This window comes from Microcaecilia unicolor, chromosome 2 (assembly GCF_901765095.1).
Source record: "Microcaecilia unicolor chromosome 2, aMicUni1.1, whole genome shotgun sequence".
NCBI classification, from domain to species: domain Eukaryota; kingdom Metazoa; phylum Chordata; class Amphibia; order Gymnophiona; family Siphonopidae; genus Microcaecilia; species Microcaecilia unicolor.
In genome coordinates this window covers 505,810,529-505,832,180 of record NC_044032.1, presented here as the reverse complement: position 1 = coordinate 505,832,180, position 21,652 = coordinate 505,810,529, and the positions used below count along the sequence as shown (strand labels likewise).

The 21,652-nt window shown below is 40.2% G+C and overlaps 1 protein-coding gene across 2 annotated transcripts in view; it reads left to right on the top strand.

Annotated features, from left to right (window-relative positions):
* Positions 1-21,652, top strand: part of CLNK (cytokine dependent hematopoietic cell linker) — a 194,198-nt gene that overhangs the window by 60,884 nt on the left and 111,662 nt on the right. For both annotated transcript variants that reach the window (XM_030192602.1, XM_030192601.1), the window contains exon 5: positions 15,510-15,553. In XM_030192602.1, coding sequence (XP_030048462.1) covers positions 15,510-15,553 — 44 coding nt within the window. The remainder of the gene's footprint in view (positions 1-15,509; positions 15,554-21,652) is intronic.

Genomic DNA, 21,652 nt, shown 5'->3' with positions numbered 1-21,652 from the left:
ATTTAGTAGATTATTTACAAGTTGGAAGAGTCTGTGTGTGTTCTTGTAGCCTGGTCCGAATTTAGTTTTATAATATGATCTTTTGGTCTGTCTGATGGTGTATTTCTATTTTCTGTGTAGCTGTTTCCATTCGTTGAGTGCAAGGTTGTCTTTTTTCTTAATCCATGCTCGTTCTAGTCTTCTGACTTGTGTTTTCAGATCTTTTAGCTCTTCGTTTAACCAGTTTTTGATCCACAAAAGTACACTACCTCCTATCCTATGACTCTCCAATTTCCTCTGGTGTCTTTCATGAGGTACTTCATCAAATGCCTTTTGAAAATCCAGATACACAATATCGACCAGCTCACTTTTATCCACATGTTAGTTCACCCCTTCAAAGAAATGTAATAGATTGGTGAGGCAATATTTCCCTTCACAAAATCCATGTTGGCTTTGTCTCATTGATCCATGCTTTTGAATATGCTCTGTAATTTTGTTCTTTATAATAGTCTCTATGATATTGCCTGGCACCAATGTCGGGCTCACCGGTCTGTAATTTCCCAATCACCTCTGGAACCCTTTTTAAAAATCGGTGTTACAATGGCCACCCTCCAATCTTCCAGTGCCATGCTTGATTTTAAAGATAAATTACATATTACTAACAATAATTCTGCAAGTTCATTGTTCAATTCTATCAATACTCTTGGACATATACCATCCGGTCCTGGCGATTTCCTACTCTTCAGTTTGTCAAATTGCCCCAATACATCCTCCAGGTTTACAGAGATTTGATTCAGTTTCTCTGACTCAGTACTGAATACCATTTCTGGCACCAGTATCTCTCCCACATCTTCCTCGGTGAATAACGAAGCAAAGACTTCATTTAATCTCTCCGCTATGGCCTTGTCTTCCCTGAGTTCCCCTTTTACTCCTCGGACATCTAGAGGTCCAACTGATTCTTTTGTCGGCTTTTGTCTTGCTTTTAATATGCCTAAAAATGTTTTACTATGTGTTTTTGCCTCCAACGCAATCGTTTTTTCAAAGTCCCTCTTTGCATTCCTTATCACTGCTTTGCATTTCACTTGCCATTCTTTATGCAGTTTCCTATTATTTTCAATTGGATCCTTCTTCCATGTTCTGAAGGATTTTCTTTTACCTCTAGTAGCTTCCCACACCTCACTTTTAACCATGCTAGCTGTCATTTGATCTTCCTTACTCCTTTTTTAAGTATACAGAATATATACTTATATATATATATAAGTATATATCCTGCATCGCAATGTCCGGACAGGGAAATCCTGTTTTGCCCACAATCGGCTGCATCAGGGGAAAAAATGAGGAAACAAACACATCCAAGAATTGAGCTCGCTCCGTGTCCTTCTTAGGCTTCACAACATTACAATGGCGGCCGGCTTCTCTCTCCACAAAAAAGCTATTTGTACACGGCGTCTGACGTCACTGTTCTGTAAACTAATCAACTAAAGAAAGGCTTCAGAAGTATGAATATAATATTTTTCACCTGCTGATGATTGATTTTCTAACGTGGAGTTGTCATCCAAGATAAGTAACACTTTGATTCTTACGATTTATATGTTCAATTGTGCCTTTATTTATGAGGTTGTTGAAGGTGAATGGACAGTAATTCATGAAGTGATTTGATGTGGAGTTGTTTTGAAGACCTATGATTCAAAAGGCACTCATTCTTATTATAAGGCATGTCCTTTGGAAGGAAGTGTTGCCAGTTATACTGAGGTCTTTTTTCTCCACATGTTTTTCATGTGTTTGAGTCCTTAATCCCCTCTCAACCTTGTATGGTGTGTAGAAATTCGAATGAATTGTGGTGATTGAGATTCTACATATTCCATATAAATTGGTTGGTAATTGAAATCACCCATTATTATTGTTTTCCCCAGATTGTTAGCCTCTCTAAATTCTGATAAAATTTTACATCTGACTCTTCATCCTGGCCAGTTGGATGGTAGTACACTCCTATCTCTATCCTTTTCCACTTTACACATGGAATTTCAATCCATAGGGATTCCAAGGTGTGTTTCATGTCCTGGTTATCCTCCTTCCACCAGGTCTCAGAAATGCCTATTATATCTATTTTTTCATTTAGTACAATATATTCTAATTGTCCTATTTTAGTTCTTAGGCTTCTGGCATTCGCATATAGACATTTCAGACTATGTTGTTGTTCCTATTTACATCTTGCTCAGCAGTTGGAAGTGATAATGTGCAGTCTTTGAAAATCTATCTGCTTTTTATTTAAAGACACATGGTCTACTATAATCTCTACTGCAACCTCGCTATCGGGATGCCCTATCTTCCCATGTTTTGGTGATATCTTTGAAAGATACCTTATTCCGAACCATGCGCTTTTGAGTGACTGTTGGCCTTCCCCATGCCAGGATTTCAGGATATCCCTCATGAATATGCATGAGATACATTTGCATACCATGGAGGTAGTATCTCATGGATAATATTAGAGCAGAGGTTCTCAACCCAGTCTTCAGGACACATTAATCCACGCAGGTTTTTAAGATACCCACAATGAATATGCATGAGAGAGATCTGCATATAATGGAGACAGTGTATGCAAATTTATCTCATGCATATTCATTGTGGATATCTTGAATACCGAACTGACTTCAGAACTCCTGCATTAGAGATATCCTGGAGACCTGGCTATTTGCAGCACTTGAGGAATGAACTCCTGTATTCCTGTTCTAGACCCATGATGAGGAATTCTTTCTGGCCAAAAAGTCATTTTACTTTAATAAAAATAACACCAAATATTTTCAGTTATACTTTTGTTTCTATATTAGAAAATTGATCGTGTTCGCCTTTAGATAATTGTTTCTGAATTAATTTCCTTATGAAAACATAGCTGAAGGTCAAAGCAGAAAATGGAATAAAATACACCATTCTTCAACAAGAAAAATTAAGCTGATTTCTTTAACAAAGAGTCATTCTTGGCTTGCAGCAAAACTTTGTATACAACGGACTACCTGTAATATTTTAATAGGATGTGGAACACAATCTAATACAGATGCCTCATACGATGTCATATTGGCTCACTGATTTTAGTAATCTGAATGTTTTGCATAACATTTGGATTTCAAGGAGTGAAGATATATTTAAAAGGAGATCAACTGCAAATATACTGTAGATACATGAACTTTTATTGCCATCTGCTGGACTATACCAAATTTTGCATTTTTTTCCTTTTGTTCACTGCAGTGATTTTTCAGCCATATGTTAAACAAAGCTGAACACATTATTTTTGTTTTCTAAATAATATAGGGCCCTGTTTACTAATCAGTACTGTTTAGCGTCTTAGTGCATGCTAATGATTAGCATGCGCTAAACGCTAAGTTGCCCACAGGAACATATGGACAACTCTAGCTTTTAGCATGTACTAATTTTAGCACGCACTAAAAATGCTAGTGTGGTTTAGTAAACAGGGCCCATAATATAACATAACAATACAATTTATATTTCACAGTTGACCTTATGGTTCTACACAGATTACAATAATAATAAACTGGGCAATCACCAGGAAGTACAATCTTTTAAAAAAATGCAGACAAATATTTCATATCTTGCAACAGATATAAAAAGACTAGAACTGGTCCAGAGGAAGGTGACAAAGATGATATGGGGCCCTGCGCCATAAGATGCATGAGAACAGACTGGAAGACCTGAATATGTATAGCCTAGAGGAAACCAGGGACAGCGGAGATATGATACAGACATTTAAATACTTGAAAGCCATTAATGTAGAAACAAATCTCTTCCAGAGAAGGGGAAGTGGTAAAATTAGAGGAGATGAGATAAGGTTGCAGGGTGGTAGGCTGAGTAAGGTCAGGAAATTCTTTTTTCACGGAGAGGATAGTCGATGCCTGGAATGCCCTCCTGAGGGAGGTGGTAGAGAAACAAAACAGTGATGGAATTCAAAAAGGCATGGGATGAACTCAGAGGAACTCTATGTAGAAAATAGATGTTGGGGGAAAAAAACAAATATAAGACAAAAGCCATAAATGACTTCAGGGGGTGGATGTGTCAGTGATGCGTGGAGTCAGACGGCTACTCTGGCTATGAAGAATTAATGCTGCCAGCCAGACTTTGTAGGATAAGCTGAAAGGGCTCCAATGGCAATTTCAGTAGTTGGAACCAAGGGCATTGCTGAGCAGACTTTTATGGTCTGGGTCCCGCAAATGACAAGATGGATTTGGATAGGCTGGAGTGGGCTTTGACGGCATCTCCAATAGGTGGAACATAAGGGCAGAGCTGGGTGGACTTCTATGGTCTATGTCCCAGAAATACCAAAGAAAGACTCTTGATAAAGTATATAATATCACATTCATTGTTGATTTAATCATGAATTGAGCACACTGGATGGACTGTTCAGGTCCTTGTCTGCCATCACTTACTATGTTACAATGAGGCTCATTTTCAAAGCACTTAGACTTATAAAGTTCCGTACAATACTATGGAGCTCATTTTCAAAAGAGAAAAACATCCAAAAAGTTATATAAATCTGCATTTGGACAAGTTTCTCACAAAAACATCCAAATCAGTATTTTTGAAACCTATTTTTAAGTGTTTTTCTGTGAAGTCCGTCAGAAGTGCATTCAAATCACAAGGGGGAATGTCAGGGGCATGTTAAGGTTGGGATCTGGGCATTCCTAACACTTGGACATTTTTCAGCCATAATTGAACAAAACAAAACCAGGACTAAAACTAAGACATTTTGAGCTATACCTGTTTTTATAACGAATAAGGCACAAAAAGGTGCCTAAATGGCCAGATGACCACTGGAGTGAATCAGGGATGACCTCTCCTTACTCGCCCAGTGGTCATTAACCCCCCCCCCCCCCACACACACACACACACACACACACACACCAAAAATGTGATTTAAAACATTACTTGACAGCCTCTATGCCAACCTCAATGTTATACTCAGGTTGATTAGAACAGCATGTAGGTCCCTGGAGTAATCTAGTGGTGGATGCAGTACACTGCAGAAAGGTGGACCCAGCCCACACCCATACCTCCCCCTACCTGTTACACTTGTGCAGGAAACTGTGAGCCCTCCAAAACTCACCAGAAACCCACTGGACCCACATATAGGTGTCCCTTTCACCCATAAGGGCTATGGTAGTGTTGTACAGTTGGGGGTAATGGGTTTTGGGGGAACTCAGCAGACAAGATAAGGGAGAAATGGTAAGATGTGCACCTGGGAGCATTTTATGAAGTCCACTGCAGTGCCCCCTAGGGTGCCCTGTTGCTTTCCTGGGATGTCTGGGGGTCCAGTCTACTAAAAATGCTGGCTCCTCTTACATCCCCATAGCTTGATTTTGTGTGTTTTGAACTTGGACCTTTTTTTTTTTTTTTTTTTTTTTAAATGGACCAAAAAACAAAATGTCTAAATAAAAAAAACCTTTGTTCAAAACAGTATTTAAAAAAAAAAGATGTTTTTCTTTTTTGAAAATGACCTTCTTTCCTATTCAGATTTTGGACATTTTTTGCAAAACGTCCAAAGTCGAACTTAGATGTCATATCGAAAATGCCCCTCCAAAAGTACTACATTCATGTTGCATGTCAGCCTAAACCATTCTGGGACTGTTATTCTCAAGAATTCAGAACATGTTTCCTAAATAAGTATATTGTAAGGTTTTTTTTTGTTACATTTGTACCCCGTGCTTTCCCACTCATGGCAGGCTCAATGCGGCAATGGAGGGTTAAGTGACTTGCCCAGAGTCACAAGGAGTTGCCTGTGCCGGGAAATGAATTCAGTTCCTCAGGACCAAAGTCCGCCACCCTAACCACTAGGCCACTCCTCTAAAATACATATAAGCAGATAATAATAAGGTTAATACATCTTTATTTAACCTTGCTACTTGAAATGAAAGTAAAGTATCAACTAGCTTTAATCTCTTCTTATTTTTTAAAGATGGATAAATAATAAGTTTACATTTCTTGTGGGTTTAGTGGATGCAAGAATACAAAATTATTTATAATGGAGCAGAACCAAAAATTACCTTATAAAGCAAACAGCAGAATTTAAAAATGGTCTTCGCCTGTACTACGAGCCAATGAACTTTTAAATACAAAGGTGATATGCTGTCAAATTTATTCAAAGAAAAAAATTAAGCATAAAGCAGTATTTTGGATAGATTGAAGCTAATCTATGAGACTGAGTATAAGAGAGAGAACTATAATACAGAAACGATCGTGATCAAAATATTTCCACATACAATGGAGATTTCGCATAACACAAAAAGATTTCTGTGTCAGAGTATTAATCTGTGAATGTAATGTAAGGTTGGAATCAAGAAGTATGTCCAATATTTTAATAGAAGAGAAAAAAGGATACCTTATACAATTGACTGTCACACTATTCTCCTTTTCATTTGTAGAATTATTTTCAAGTATCAAAGACATTATGAATTAACTGACAGTGTGTGGAAACCACAAAGTCAATAGGGCTTAGCAGAGTTATATCACCTGCATAACTGTAAAGGCGGATACTCTGTTTTCCCAAGTGATAGCCTAGAGAATGTACTTAAACATTAAAGAGAGTGGGAGATAAAAGAGAACCTTGAGAGGCTCCACAAGAATTAGTCCACTTCTCCAAAAGCTTGTCCTCAATTCTATCTCAATAAGAGCATTATGTAAGAAAACCCCGAAACCAATTGTGGACTCGACCAACAACTCCTATACTCTCCAAAATGTATAATAATATCTCATAATCCACTTGATAAACCAAGTTGCAAAATTAAAGCTTCTTTTTTAGTTACATTTGTATGGTGTGCTTTCCCACTTATGGCAGGCTCAATGCAGCTTACATATACAGGTACTTACTTATACCTGGGGCAATGGAGGGTTAGGTGACTTGCCCAGAGTCACAAGGAGTTGTGCCTGAAGTGGGAATTGAACTCAATTCCTCAGGACCAGAGTCTACCACCCTAACCACTAGGCCACTCCTCCACTCCTTTTTTACACAATAATTAACAGGCACTATCTAGCAATGAGCAAATAACCATTTCGGTACTGAAAGATGACCTGAAATCAGACTGCGAAGGATAGAGGAAGGGTAGAGTTGCAATGTACACACACACTTTATGCACTACCATTTCTGCCTGCTCCTAAGTAGGCTTAAATGTCAGTGCCCACAGCCTAGGCACTACTTCTGCAGAAGTATTGCTAATGTTTTAAATAAAATAATCCCAACAATCAAAGCTAAATAAGGGGTCATTTTGTTAATGTGTGCTAATGATTAGAATGTACTAAATGATAAGATACCCATAAGAATATAATGAGCATCTTAGCATTTAGCTCACACAAATTGTTAGCACACACTAAATCTGTTAGCACGCCTTAGTAAAAGGACCCCTAAATTATTCTATATTAGAATGTACCTCAAAACCCCAGAGGCAATACCAATCTTTTTTACACTTTTGTTGGGTAGCTGATCATAAATAGCATCTCATATTTTTGTGAGATGTTGAAAACTGAGTCTATAATTAGGTTGATTACACATAAGACTATTTTCACAAAGATAGTTACACAAATGTATACTGAGAAATTTTAAACAGACTGATAATGAAACTGCCTAACAAAGGCGTGAACTTTTGAGGGTTTGAAGTCCATTATAATTTAGAATCATTTATTTAGCTTTGATTGTCGGGATTATTTGCTTAACAGAAATTTGATTTAATGTTTATTATTTAAGGAGATCAGAATTGAAATGGCCAAGTCAGGACATGCTCAATTCCCCCTATATTCTACAAAAGGCTCTGTCAAATGCAGGGGCAAGAGTTGCTGGAGGTTATGGCGTCTGAATTGCAAAATGCATCTCTGCTGGCACCAGCAGACGAGAATGGCGGCAATGGAACCATCATTTCAGAAGTTCAGACAGAGAAGCCAAATCTCTGTGAGTTGGAGAAGTGACCTGAGGTGCCCCAGTCCACTGGATTTGAGCCGGTAAGACCTGCATCCTTTACCTTAGAGGAGATTTGGAAAACGAAAGTGTCCCTTGGTCAGACAATAACAGCACAGATTTCAGCCCAAGTGGGGAAAATACATACCATGGAGCAAACAGTAGTGATAATGGAGCATAAAGTGGAGGTTTTTGAGTCTCAAGTGAGTATGTTAAAAAAAAACTTAGTGGAAAAGCAAACTACTTCTGTTCAGAAAGTTGATTCAGCAGTTTCTACTTTGATTAAAGGACAGTCACAGTTGGAACTTAAATGTGAAAATTTGGAGAACCAAGTACGCAGGAGAAATCTTTGATTAATAAACTTTCCCAGGATACCTGGAGTTTCTGCTCAGGAAATGTTTAAAACATATTTGCTTGAGATACGTGGTGTTCCTAAAGAGTCATTACCTCCTGCCTCTAGGCATAGGCGCCAACTCCATGGGTGCTGTGGGTGCTCGAGCACCCCCAATATTTCACCCACTGGAAGTTCCCTTTGCCAGCCCAGAATTTTAAAAGTCCCTCCCTCCCTCCCTCCCTCCCTCCCTCCCAGTTCCAGGCCACCTCCATCCCTCCAAATTTTAGAAGTCATCTTACCTCGTTGGGGTTGCTGCGGCAGCAGCAGTAAAAAGCATGCAGGCTCAGCGCTTCAGCCTCTAGGGTATTCTATCTTCCCCCATTTAAGAAAAAAGTAGTAGAAGGAGAGATGGATCATTTGTCACCTATTTCAGAAGATAGTTTGAATTTAACTGCTGTTCTTGAATCATCTAAAGAGGAACTTGTAATTCCAGCCACTCTGGTTGCTACTATGACTTTGGATTATGATAGAGATTGGCTACTGAGGCTTTATTTCCAACATAGAGATACTGTTTTGTAATTTGAAAGTTTATATGTTTCCAGATGTGGCCAAAATTACTCAGAGACATCGCAAACAAGACCTAGTGTGTTGGCCCTGGGGACTCTATTTCTTTTGAAGTTTCCTTGCAAGTTAAATATAAGAATGAGAATTATATATTTTTTTTTGATCTCTCACAATTGATGATAATTATCAGTAATAAAACAGTGGATCAGGATCAAGCTTTGGTAGCTCCTACTTCTTCAGAGAGTCAGGGAGTAAAGTTCTGAACCTCTTTCTCTAATTGATTAGGTTATCTGAACTTTAGGATATTATTTCCTTATTAAGCTAAATGCTTATTTCTACTGTATGGTTTGATCTCTTGCTTCTATCCAATAATTGTGGACTTTTAGAATGGTATATTAATTGATTTCCTGGTATTTAATGTGAGAGTTATATAATTATATTATTTTCTGTAAATGCTGTTCCATTTCTATTTCAAGCCTTTCCTTGGCTGAGAGGTGCCCTCCCGCGGGAGGTGGTGGAGATGAAAACGGTAACGGAATTCAAACATGCGTGGGATATGCATAAAGGAATCCTGTGCAGCAGGAATGGATCCTCAGAAGCTTAGCTGAAATTAGGTGGCGGAGCAGGTGGGGGGAAGAGGGGTTGGTGGTTGGGAGGCTAGGATAGGGGAGGGCAGACTTATACGGTCTGTACCAGAGCCGGTGATGGGAGACGGGACTGGTGGTTGGGAGGCGGGAAATACTGCTGGGCAGACTTATACGGTCTGTGCCCTGAAAAAGACAGGTACAAATTCAAGATATGAGTTTATCTTGGGCAGACTAGATGGACCATGCAGGTCTTTTTCTGCCATCATCTACTATGTTACTATGTTACTATGCTCAGCTCTACCACCGGATGCCTTTCAGGTGCTGTGGAGGACTTGCAGCTCATCTGTATATCCTTTACAGCCTTCTCCAGGGTTTATTTTTCTCCCAGTTACTACTTATGGCTCCAGTACACTTCTTCTTCTTGGTACTGTCCCTCCCTAATCTGTTTCTCCATCTGAAACCACTGTACACTGCAGGAACACATTGTCCACCCTCTGTATTCATCATCTCACCATCTCTTTTTTCATCTTCCTTTTTCTCAGCTCTCAACCTTCAACATTTCCCTCCTTCCATTCATCCATCTTCTTTCTATCTGAGTACATCTTGCCTTCGTTACTGTCGTCAAACCTCTCCTACTCTTCTCCGTATTCTCTTGCTCCTTCTCCTGCTCTCTGCTGGGGACATTAATCCCAATCCTGGTCCTCCACATCAGCTCTCATCCTATTTGTGCAGGTCACACCGTGATATCTCCAATCTAATTTCTGTTCCTCTCCTCCCCCCTTCTTCCCTGCCTTTCTCTTGCGCTCTGTGGAATGCCCGCTCTGTCTGTAACAAACTTTCCTATATCCATGACCTCTTTATCTCTTGTACTCTCCATCTGCTTGCCCTAACTGAAACTTGGCTTTATCCTGAAGACTCTGCTTCAGTCGTGGCCCTATGCCATGGAGGTTATCTTTTCTCCCATACTCCACGCCCGGTTGGCCGCAGAGGTGGTATCGGGCTACTACTTTCACCCTCTTGTAGATTTCAACCTCTTCTTCCACCTCAGTCTCGCTGTTTTTCTTCCTTCGAAGTCCACTTTCTGTGGATAACACTCTCATCCTTCCTGTCTCATCAGCTCGTAACCTTGGGGTCATCTTCGACTCCTCCCTCTCCTTCTCTGCACATATTCAGCAGACTGCTAAAACCTGTCATTTCTTTCTCTATAATATCACCAAAATTTGCCCTTTCCTTTCTGAGCACACTAGCAGAACCCTCATCCACACTCATCACCTCTCGCTTAGACTATTGCAACTTGTTTCTCACAGGTCTCCCACTTAGCCATCTCTCTCCTCTTCAATCTGTTCAAAATTCTGCTGCACGACTAATATTCTGCCAGTGTCATTATGCTCATATTAGCCCTCTCCTCAAGTCACTTCACTGGCTTCCTATCCGTTCCGCATACAGTTCAAACTCTTCTAATTGATCTATAAGTGCATTCACTCTGCAGCTCCTCAGTACCTCTCCACTCTCATCTCTCCCTACATTCCTGCCCGGGAGCTCTGTTCACTGGGTAAATATCTCTTACCTGCACCCTTCTCCTCCACTGCTAACTCCAGACTCTGTTCCTTTTATCTTGCTGCACCATATGCCTGGAATAGACTTCCTGAGCCGGTACGTCAAGCTCCATCTCTGGCTGTCTTCAAATCTAAGCTAAAAGCCCACCTTTTTGATGCTGCTTTAACTCCTAACCCTTATTCACTTGTTCAGAACCCTTACTTTATCATGGAGGAGTAGCCTAGTAGTTAGTGTAGTGGACTTTGATCCTGGGGAACTGAGTTCAATTCCCCCTGCAGCTCCTTGTGACTCTGGGCAAGTTACTTAACCCTCTATTGCCTCTGGTACAAACTAAGTACCTGAATATATGTAAACCGCTTTAGATGTAGTTGCAAAAACCTCAGAAAGGCAGTATATCAAGTCCCATTTCCCTTATCTCTTGTCTGTCCTAATTAGATTGTAAGCTCTGTCGAGCAGGGACTGTCTCTTCATGCTCAAGTGTACAGCACTGCATACGTCTAGTAGCATTATAGAAATGATAAGTAGTAGTAGTAGTACTTTGTAAACTTAATAAAAATAAAATTTTAAAAATTTATGCACTGGGATTTACTCCACATTTTCATTGGTTTAAATGGAGGAGTATAGCTTTAGGAGCTATCAACTAAGCATATTCTATATACCGTGCCTAAATCTAGGCACTGCTTATAGAATATGCTTAGTCAGCACTGATTTTTTAGGCGCCATATATATACAATCTCCCCCTTAGCGTGCACTAATTCCATTAGCACGCACAAAGCTTTAGTACAAGGGCCCTTAGTCTGCTATGTGTGAAATTTTATGCAAAATCATAAATGAGCTGTTTTGGTCCAAAAACATATAGAGCAGTTCATTGTTTGATTTTTTTAAACTATCATGGAAAACATTTTGATAAATGTTTATTTAAAATTTTAATATACCGCCTGGCCTGATGAACATATCACAGTGGTTTATATAATAAATAATATTAAAAGAAAAAGAACTACAATATTAAAAGGACAGAACCATTCATACCAAGAGAAAACCAATAATATCTGAACCACCCGTTACAACTCCCTTCAAGTGTCAACAGCCTCTGCCTGAACTCCAATGTATAGATGAAGGGAAATCATTCCACAACCTCAGGATCATGAAAAAGAAAGCAGAGCATCAGGTTGAGTCGTGAGCCTGCTTAGGGTTGGGAAGTAGTAACCTGTGTGCATCAAGAGATCTTAGAGCATGCTACCAAGTATAGAGGATAGTTAATAAAGAAAGATAAGGTGGTAGGCCAGTATAGTAAGCTTTATGTGCTAAATAAACTATCTTGAATAAAACATGAAAAGAAATGGGTAACCAGTACAGCTTGATTAACAGTGGTTTAACATGGTAATATTTTCTTGGCCCGAGTAATAGCCAAGCTGCTGCATTTTGCACAGACTGTAAACACTTAATTTGAAAGGCTGGAAGACCTGAATAGATTGTATTACAGTAATGTAATCTGGAGAAAAGAAAAACATGAATCAAAGAGTATAATGCAGAAAAATCAAGAATATTACGAAAAAATCTAACCAACCACAAGGTAGTAAAGAAGCAGAGGAGTGGCTTAGTGGTTGAAGCACTGCTCTTGATATCCGGAGGTTCCCAGTTCAAATCCTACTGCTGCTCCTTGTGATCTTGGGCAAGTCACTTAACCCTCAGGTACAAATTTAGAGGATCTTTTACTAAAGTTTAGCTTGCGTTATCTGCAGCAGGGTCCATAGGAATAAAATGGGCCCTGCTGCAGTTAACCCGAGCTAAGCTTTAGTAAAAGACCCCCTTAGATTGTGAGCCCTCCAGGGATAGAGAAATACCTAGTATACCTGAATGTAACTCACCTTGATCTACTGCTGAAAAAGGTATGAATAAATCCAGATAAATACATAAATGCATTTCTTGAGAACCATAGAAATCTGATGTTGGAATGTCAACTAGGAATCAATCATAACACTTAGGGGCTCTTTTACTAAGCTGCATAGGCGCCTACGTGGGCCCAACATGTGCCAAATTGGAGTTATCACTCGTTTACCATGTGGCCTTTGCAGTAATTTCAATTCTGGCGCGTGTCTGCTACACACATCTGAAAAATGTTTTTTATTTTCTGACGCACTGCAGCTACGCGCGTCAAGTGGAATTTGACATGCATAGGCCATTACCGCCCGGTTACCACGTGAGACCTTATTGCTAGGTCAATGGCTTGCGGTAAGGTCTCAGACCCAAAATGGACACGTGGCACTTTTTCATTTTGCCGCACATCCATTTTTGGCAAAATTGTTAAAAAGGCATTTTTTGTAGGTGCGCTAAAAAATAATTCTGCGCATGCCCAAAACACGCACCTACACTACCGTAGACCATTATTGCAGTGTACCTTAGAAAAAGGACCCCTTAGACAGCAGAAAGAGGGAGAAGGAGTAATTTGCAGATCCAGTAAACAAAGTGGTAAAGTAGGGGCTTTCGTTGCCCCCAAAATCCAGCAAATGATGATTTTACTTGGGTTAAGAACCAGTTTATGGCCTTGCATCCAACTTGCAAGAGTTTCCAAACAAAGTCGTAGAGGCCTGATGTCAATTTGCACAGTGGAGTTAGCCACTGAAGCAAGATATTGTCTGCATAGGAATAACATTTTATGTTAAATGATTGTAGAATAGGAGCCAAAGGCTAAGAAAAATATTTAAAAAGAACAGGTGCAAAAACATAACTACACTTACAAATGAAGGATAATTTTAAAACAGGTTATCTAGATAGAAAATCCACAAGTAGGCCCTTATAAATTCATGGTAGGGTTGTTAACAACAGAACAAATGTCAATGACATCTACTCTGTCACTTCCAGTCGTTGGCAAACAAAAACAAGCAAAAAACAAAAGGACATGTTCTTTCATTTGCCAACAACAGATTTCCTGCTGCCATGGAATGTTGGCCTGACTGTGACCAAGGCCAATATTCAGCCTGCCACGCAATTAGCTAGTCATGTGATGGGTTGAAAAGTGGCCTTGGTTGCATCAGCCATAGCCAAGATTCAGACTCCCCCCCCCTGCAATAAGACCCCCTCAAATCTAGACACTCCTACTACAAGTTTTCCACCCTCAAGGCTTCTCCCATGTTCCAGGGCCCCCTCCCCAAAAGCTCAGAGGCCTAGCATATCCCTAATGGTCTAGGGGGGATCCATTGGGGCAAGAGTGATACTCATTCTCCCCTGCCCATGGCCACACTAAATCCAATATAGTGGCTGCAACCTCTTGCCATAGTCTCAGATACCACTAGAGGGTCATAGTAGTACCAAAGGAGAATGGCAAGACGTCACAGCTGCCACATTGGATTTGGTGCGGCCATGACAGGAACAAATGAACTGCACTCCTGCCCAACCACACCTCCACCCCCACAGACCACAAGGGATATTCAGGTGGCCCAAGAGGCCTAAGGGAGGGCTGTGGGGAGGGATTTAGTTGCCTGCTTTTGGGAGCGGTGGGAGGGTCATGGACGGGGAGTTGTCTGCCTTTGGCTATGGGGAAAGGGCCCAAAGGGGACATGAAACAGCACTGTTCGCAGGATAACAAAAGGGAGGCACCCATAAAGAAAACTACAATTCCTATAAGCAACATGGAAAACAATACAAAATGACAACTTTGTAACTGCCCATTCCTAATCCTATGTGTCTGTATAAAAGAACTTCACAGCACCTGTAACAATTGCAGGTAAATGTACCCATGTATATTTACACCTGCTCCACAGTTGGATAAATATACACACATAAAATACCTGTGTACTTCACAACTGCACTCATGCTCTGGCCAAACTCTTCCCCTGAACACACCTACCTCCAGGTCACATAAAAGTAGGCATAACTATTCTCCTCGCCTACTTCATACACATGTAAACCCCAGGATAATTTATGACAGGTTTTTTTTCTATGGTTAAATGGGATTTATAAACTTACCCTCATAGGGCCAATTTTATAAAGGTTATGCTTCTAAAATTCATGCTCCTAAACTTATGAGTGAAATTTATACTCCTAAATGTATGCTCCTAAATTATGAGCATACTCTATGCTCCAAAATAGATTATGCTCATAATTTAGGAGCATAACTTTTATAGAATAAGGCTCATAGTTCTTAATTCTTGCAGTCTTTTCTACACAAAATTTCTTGTGAGAGTTTGTTGTAGATCCCATATGCATTCATAGTAAGCTTCCACAAAACCAAGATCCTAGCCTGCAGAAAACACATAAGCCAAGAAGTTTACTCTGCCTGCCTGCCTGCCTGCTCTGCAGAATCCAGTTGAAATAAGGAAGCAGTGGTCAGTGTGATGAACCCTTGAACAAGCTGAAGGAAATCTGCTTGAATAATGTCTACCACATGTTAGGGAAAAACAGCCTCCTGAACCTCAGACCACAGAATTCCTGCATTATGCCAACTCAGACTGCCAAAATGAGCAAAAAGAGGACTGTACATACTTAATTTATGTTTAAATTTGTAGACTAATTTTTTACCTTTCTTTTTTTTTTCTAGAAGACAAACCAAAGACTATCAATAAGAAATTATCTACCAGCATTGTAAGTCCCTTTTTTAAGTGCTCAGTTTTATATTGATTTAGAAGCACAATTTGAATATAAAAGTACTGTAGGACATGTAATTACAAATTTATAGTGATTTTTCTTAACTCCTATAAGTTGGTGTGTAGCTTTTTTGGGTGGGGGAGGGGTTGCTTTTTTGGGGAGGGGTGGAGTTTAAGAAACAGAAACGATAACTATTTTTAAATGAGTAGTGTTAAAAGCTGTGAAAGCATATTATGTATCCATCACTTTATATGATACTTTGCATAACAGGGATAATATTTTTTAAAATACTAATTACTAAAAATATTAGCTAAAGCCACATTAGACTGCGGTGACTAAACACACTTGTACCAGTTTATTCTCTAGTGCAAACTGGACCCATTTATCCACTTAAATGGTTATCTAATTAAAGACATAAACTACCAAGTATTTGAGGAAGAGAACCAAAAAGATATCAAACAAACAGAAAAAAAAATTCTCTTATAACCAAAACTGCAAGCAGTAGGGAAAAAGGAGGAAAAAGCTTCAAGAAGCTCCAAGCTATTGGCTGAAAGAGCAGGACTTTATCATTGGCAAAAAAAACCTCCTTAATAAATTCAATCACAAAAGTTTTCAACAAAAACAAACTTGTCAAAAATATCAGCTTTCAATACTTAGCTGTGAAGTCTCTTCTTTCCAGCTATAACAGAGCCGACTGTGACCAGCGATGGACAGCGTTTCATGAAGCTGCCTCAGGATCAATCGGTCAAAAAGTTTCAACTCCATTCACAAACAAGAGACTTCACAGCTAAGTATTGAACGCCGATATTTTTGACAAGTTTATTTTTGTTGAAAACTTTTGTGATTGAATTTATTAAAGAGGTTTTTTTGATGATGATGAAGAAGTCCTGCTCTTTCAGCCGATAGCTGGGAACTTCTTGAGGCTTTTTCTTCCTTATTAATTTTTCCCTACTGCTTACAGTTTTGATTATAACTGAATCTTTTTTCCTGTTGGTATGTAATTAAAGAACCATAGAACATATGGTCCATCCAGGCTGCCCATCCATACTCTGGCTCCACTCTACGATCCCCTCCTAGTCCAAACAAATCCCTTTGTGTTTGTTCCAAGCCATTTTGGAGACTGGCATGGTCCTTGTCTTTGCTGCTTCCGCTGGAAAGCTGTTATTTGCATTCACCGCCCTTTCTGTGAGGAACATTTTCTGAGATTGCTCCTGAGTCTGCTGCCCCTTCCACTCTTGTCCCATAATTCCTCATTCCTAAGTCTCCTTTCTGCTGAAAGAAGCCTGCTTCCAGTGCATTTATTCCAAGGAGATATTGAATCATATCTCCATTTCCCTTTCTTTTTTTCCAGGGCATATATGTTTAAGTCTTTATGGGGTCCTTTTACATAAGTATTGCCACACTGGGGCAGACCAAAGGTCAATCAAGCCCAGCATCCTGCTTCCAACAGTGCCCAATCCAGGTCAAAAACACCTGGCAAGATCCCCCAAAAAGCTCAATACATTTTATGCTGCTTATCCCAGAAATAAGCAGTGGATTTTCCCCAAGTCCATTGTAATAATGGTATATGGACTTTTCCTTTAGGAAGTCGTCCAAACATTTTAAGCTAACCATCCTTACCATATTCTCTGGCAACGAATTCCAGAGTTTAATTGTACATTGAGTGAAGAAAACTTTTCTCCAATTCTTTTTAAATTCACTACTTTGTAGCTTCATCGCATGCTCCCCCGTCCTAGTATTTTGGAAAGAGTAAACAAACAATTCACATCTACCCGTTCCACTCTACTCATTATTTTATAGACCTCTATCAAATTTTGCCTCAGCCGTCTTTTCTCCAAGCTGAAGAGCCCTAGCCACTTCAGCCTTTCCTCATAGGGAAGTCAAACTGTCCCCTTTATCATTTTCGTTGCCCTTCTCTGTACCTTTTCTAATTCCACCATATCTTTTTTGAGATGTGGCGACCAGAATTCAACATAATATTTGAGGTGCAGTCGCACCATGGAGCGATACAAAGGCATTATAACGTCCTCATTTTTGTTTTCCATTCCTTTCCTAATAATACCTAACATTCTATTTACTTTCTTAGCTGCCATAGCACACTGAGCACAGGGTTTCAACGTATCATCGACAATGCCTAGATCCCTTTCTTGGTAGGTGACTCCTAACGTGGAACCTTGCATTACGTAGCTATAATTTAGGTTCCTCTTTCCCACATGCATCACTTTGCACTTGCTCATATTAAACATCATCTGCCATTTAGATGCCCAGTCTCCCATTCTCGTAAGGTCATCTTGTAATTTCTCAAATCCTCTTGCGATTTAACAACTTTGAATAACTTTATGTTGTCGGCAAACTTAATTACCTCACTAGATACTCCCATCTCTAGATCATTTATAAATATGCGAAAAAGCAGCAGTCGAGCACAGACCCCTGGGGAACTCCACTATTTACCCTTCTCCATTGAGAATACTGACCATTTAAACCTACTCTCTGTTTTCAATCATTTAAACAGTTTTTAATCCACAATAGCACACTACCACCTATTCCATGACTCTCCAATTTCCTCTAGAATCTTTTGTAGGGTACTTTGTCAAACGCCTTTTGAAAATCCAGATACACAATACCACCTTTATCCACATCTTTGTTCACCCCTTCAAAGAAATGTAATAGATTGGTAAGGCAAGATTTCCCTTCACAAAAATCCATGTTGGCTTTCAGGCTCATTTTCGAAAGTGATCGCCGGCAATCTTCCGACACAAATCGGGAGATCGCCGGTGATCTCCTGATCCCGGCCAAATTGGTATTATCAAAAGCCAATTTTGGCCAGCCCCAACTGCTTTTTCATCGCGGCGCCGGCCAACCTTCAAGGGGGTGTCATGTTGGTAGGGTAGTGAAGGCGGGACGGGGGCGAGGCGGGGGCATGGGTATGAGATGGCCAGCTTCGCCTTATAATGGGAAAAAAGTGGCCGGTTCGAATGAGCATTTCGCCGGCTGGACTTGGTCCATTTATTTTTAGGACCAAGTCACAAAAAGTGCCCCAATTGACCAGATGACCACTGAAGGGAAGCGAGGATCACCTCCCATTCCCCCCAGTGGTCACCAACCCCCTCCCACCCAAAAAATTAAAATAAAACATTTTTTGCCAGCCTGTATGCCAGCCTGAAATGTCATACCCAGCTCCTTGACAGCAGTATGCAGGTCTCTGGAGCAGTATTTAGTGGGTGCAGTGCACTTCAGGCAGGTGGACCCAGGCCCATCCCCCCATACCTGTTACAGTTGTGGTGATAAATATTGAGCCCTCCAAAAAACCCCAAAACCCACTGTACCCACATCTAGGTGCCCCCCTTCACCCCTTAGGGCTATGGTAATGGTGTAGAGTTGTGGCGAGTGGGTTTTCGGGGGGAATTGGGGGGCTCAGCACACAAGGTAAGGGAGCTATACTCCTGGCACCTACTTTGGGTTGTTTTTTTAATATTTAGAAGTGCCCCCTATGGTGCCCGGTTGGTGTCCTGGCATGGCAGGGGGACAAGTGCACTAGAAATGCTGGCTCCTTCCACGACCAAATGGCTTGCATTTCACCAGGTTTGAGATGGCCGGGTCCGGTTTCCATTATGGCTGGAAAACGAAGCCGGCCATCTCATGTAAACCCAGCAATCCTGCTCTAAACCCGGCGATCGATTTAGCCGGCCCCAACTGTATTTTGAAAATACGGTTTGCTCCGCCCTTTTGCGGAGCCGGCCCCGAAGATGGCCGGCCATCGATTTCGCTGGTGCCGTTCGATTATGCCCATCTTTGTCTCATTAATCCATGTTTTTGAATATGCTCTGTAATTTTGTTCATTATAATAGTCTCTACCATTTTGTCTGGCACTGACATCAGGCTCACCGGTCTATAATTTCTAGGATCTCCTCTGAAACCTTTTTAAAAATCGGCGTTACATTGGCCACCCTCCAATCTTCCGGTACCACGCTCAATTTTAAAGATAAATTGCATAATAATAACAGTAGTTCTGCAAGATCATTTTTCAATTCTACCAGTACTCTGGGATGAATATCATCCGGTCCAGGAGATTTGCTACTCTTTAGTTTGTCAAATTGCCCCATTACATCCTCCAGGTTTATTGAGGTTTCATTCAGTTTCTCCAACTTGTCAGTTTTGAATACCATTTCTGGCACCGAAATCTCTTCCAAATCTTCCTTGGTGAAGACCGAAGCAATGAATTCATTTAACCTCTTCGTTATGGCTTTGTCTTCCCTGATTGCCCCTTTTACCCCTTGGTCATCTAGCAGTCCAACCGATTCTTTTGCAGGCCTCTTGCTTTTAATGTACCTAAAACAATTTTTACTATGTGTTTTTGCCTCCAACGCAATCTTTTTTTTCAAAGTCCTCTTTGCCTTCCTTATCAGCGCTTTGCATTTGACTTGACATTCCTTTTGCTGTTTCTTATTATTTTCAGTTGGTTCGTTCTTTTAGCTATAATAGCTTCCTTCACCTCACTTTTTAACCATGCCAGCAGTTGTTTGGTCTTCCATCCTCCTTTTTTTAATACACAGAATATATTTGAACAGCATCCACGCCTGATGTAAATTTTTGACCCTCACATCCGCTCCTCTAAGGTTTTTTTTTCACCATTCTTCTCATTTTATGATGGTCTCCTTTTTGAAACTTCCTGTGTATACTTACTCCAAAGCTAATATCAAATCTGATCATATAATGATCACTGTTATCAAGTGGCCCCATCACCATTACCTCCTGCACCAGATCATGTGCTCCACTAAGGACTAGGCCTAGAATTTTTCCTTCTCTTGTTGGCTCCTGTACCAGATGTTCCATAAAGCAGTCCTTGATTTCGTCAAGAAATGTTACCTCCCTAGCATGCCCTGATGTTACATTTATCCAGTCATTATCGGAGTAATTTAAATCACCCATTATTATTATCTACAAAAATGCTGAATTTCTATTTTCGGCATTAATGACCAGGTGCTAAGTCCAAAATTAGAGCCTGGCCATCTACTGCATGAGCCCTTATTGCCTCCTATTTACTTGATGGTAAGGGTTCATGCACTAGCCCTGTGGTAATTGGGCAGTGTGCGGCAATGTAGCAATGCTGTCGATTACCACCAGGAATGTCCCCTGAAGTAGAAAATAGAAAATTATTTTCTACCATGGGAAACTGCATGTGCCTATATGTTCTGTAATTTTATTCTTTATAATAGTTTCCACTATTTTTCCAGGCACTGAAGTCAGGCTTACCAATTTATAGTTTCCCGGATCACCCTTGGAACCCTTTCTAAAAATTGGCATTACATTGGCCACCCTCCAATCTTCAGGTACTACAGATGATTTTAACGATATAGATCACTAACAGATCAGCAGTTTCATGTCTGAGTTCTTTCAGTACCATGGGGGGTATGCCATTCTGTCCAGGTGATTTACTACTCTTTAACTTGTTAATTTGGCTCAGTGCATCTTCCAGGTTCACCAAGATTTCTTTCAGTTCCTCCACATCATCACCCTTGAAAACCATATCCGGTACAGGTAGCTCTCTTACATCTTCCGCAAAGACCAAAGCAAAGAATTAATTCATTCTCTCCGCTATTGACTTGTCCTCCCTGAGTGCCTCTTTTGCTCCTTCATGATCTAATGGTCCCATGGATTCCCTCACAGTCTTTCTGCTTCTGATGTACCTGAAAAATGTGTTACCATGAGTTTTTGTCTCAATGGCAAGTTTTTCTTCATATTTTCTTTTAGCCTTTTGTATCAGTGCTTATATTGCTTCTTATTTTCTTCATTCGGATCCTTTTTCCATTCTTTGAAGGATACTCTTTTGGCTCTAATGCCTCTTTCACTTCACCTTTTATCCAAGCTGCTATGGTGAACCTGGGCTAAGCACATGGCTGCCGTATCTCAAAAAAGATATAGCAGAATTAGAAAAGGTTTGAAGAAGAGGGCCCCTTGGTTTTGCTAGCATGCCTTAAAAAAATTTTAGAGCATGCAAAATCTTTTTAATGTGCATTAACCTACGAATTAATAGGCTTGCAATCAATCTGCACACATTACAAAGTTCTAATGCACATTAAACAATTTTTTTCATAA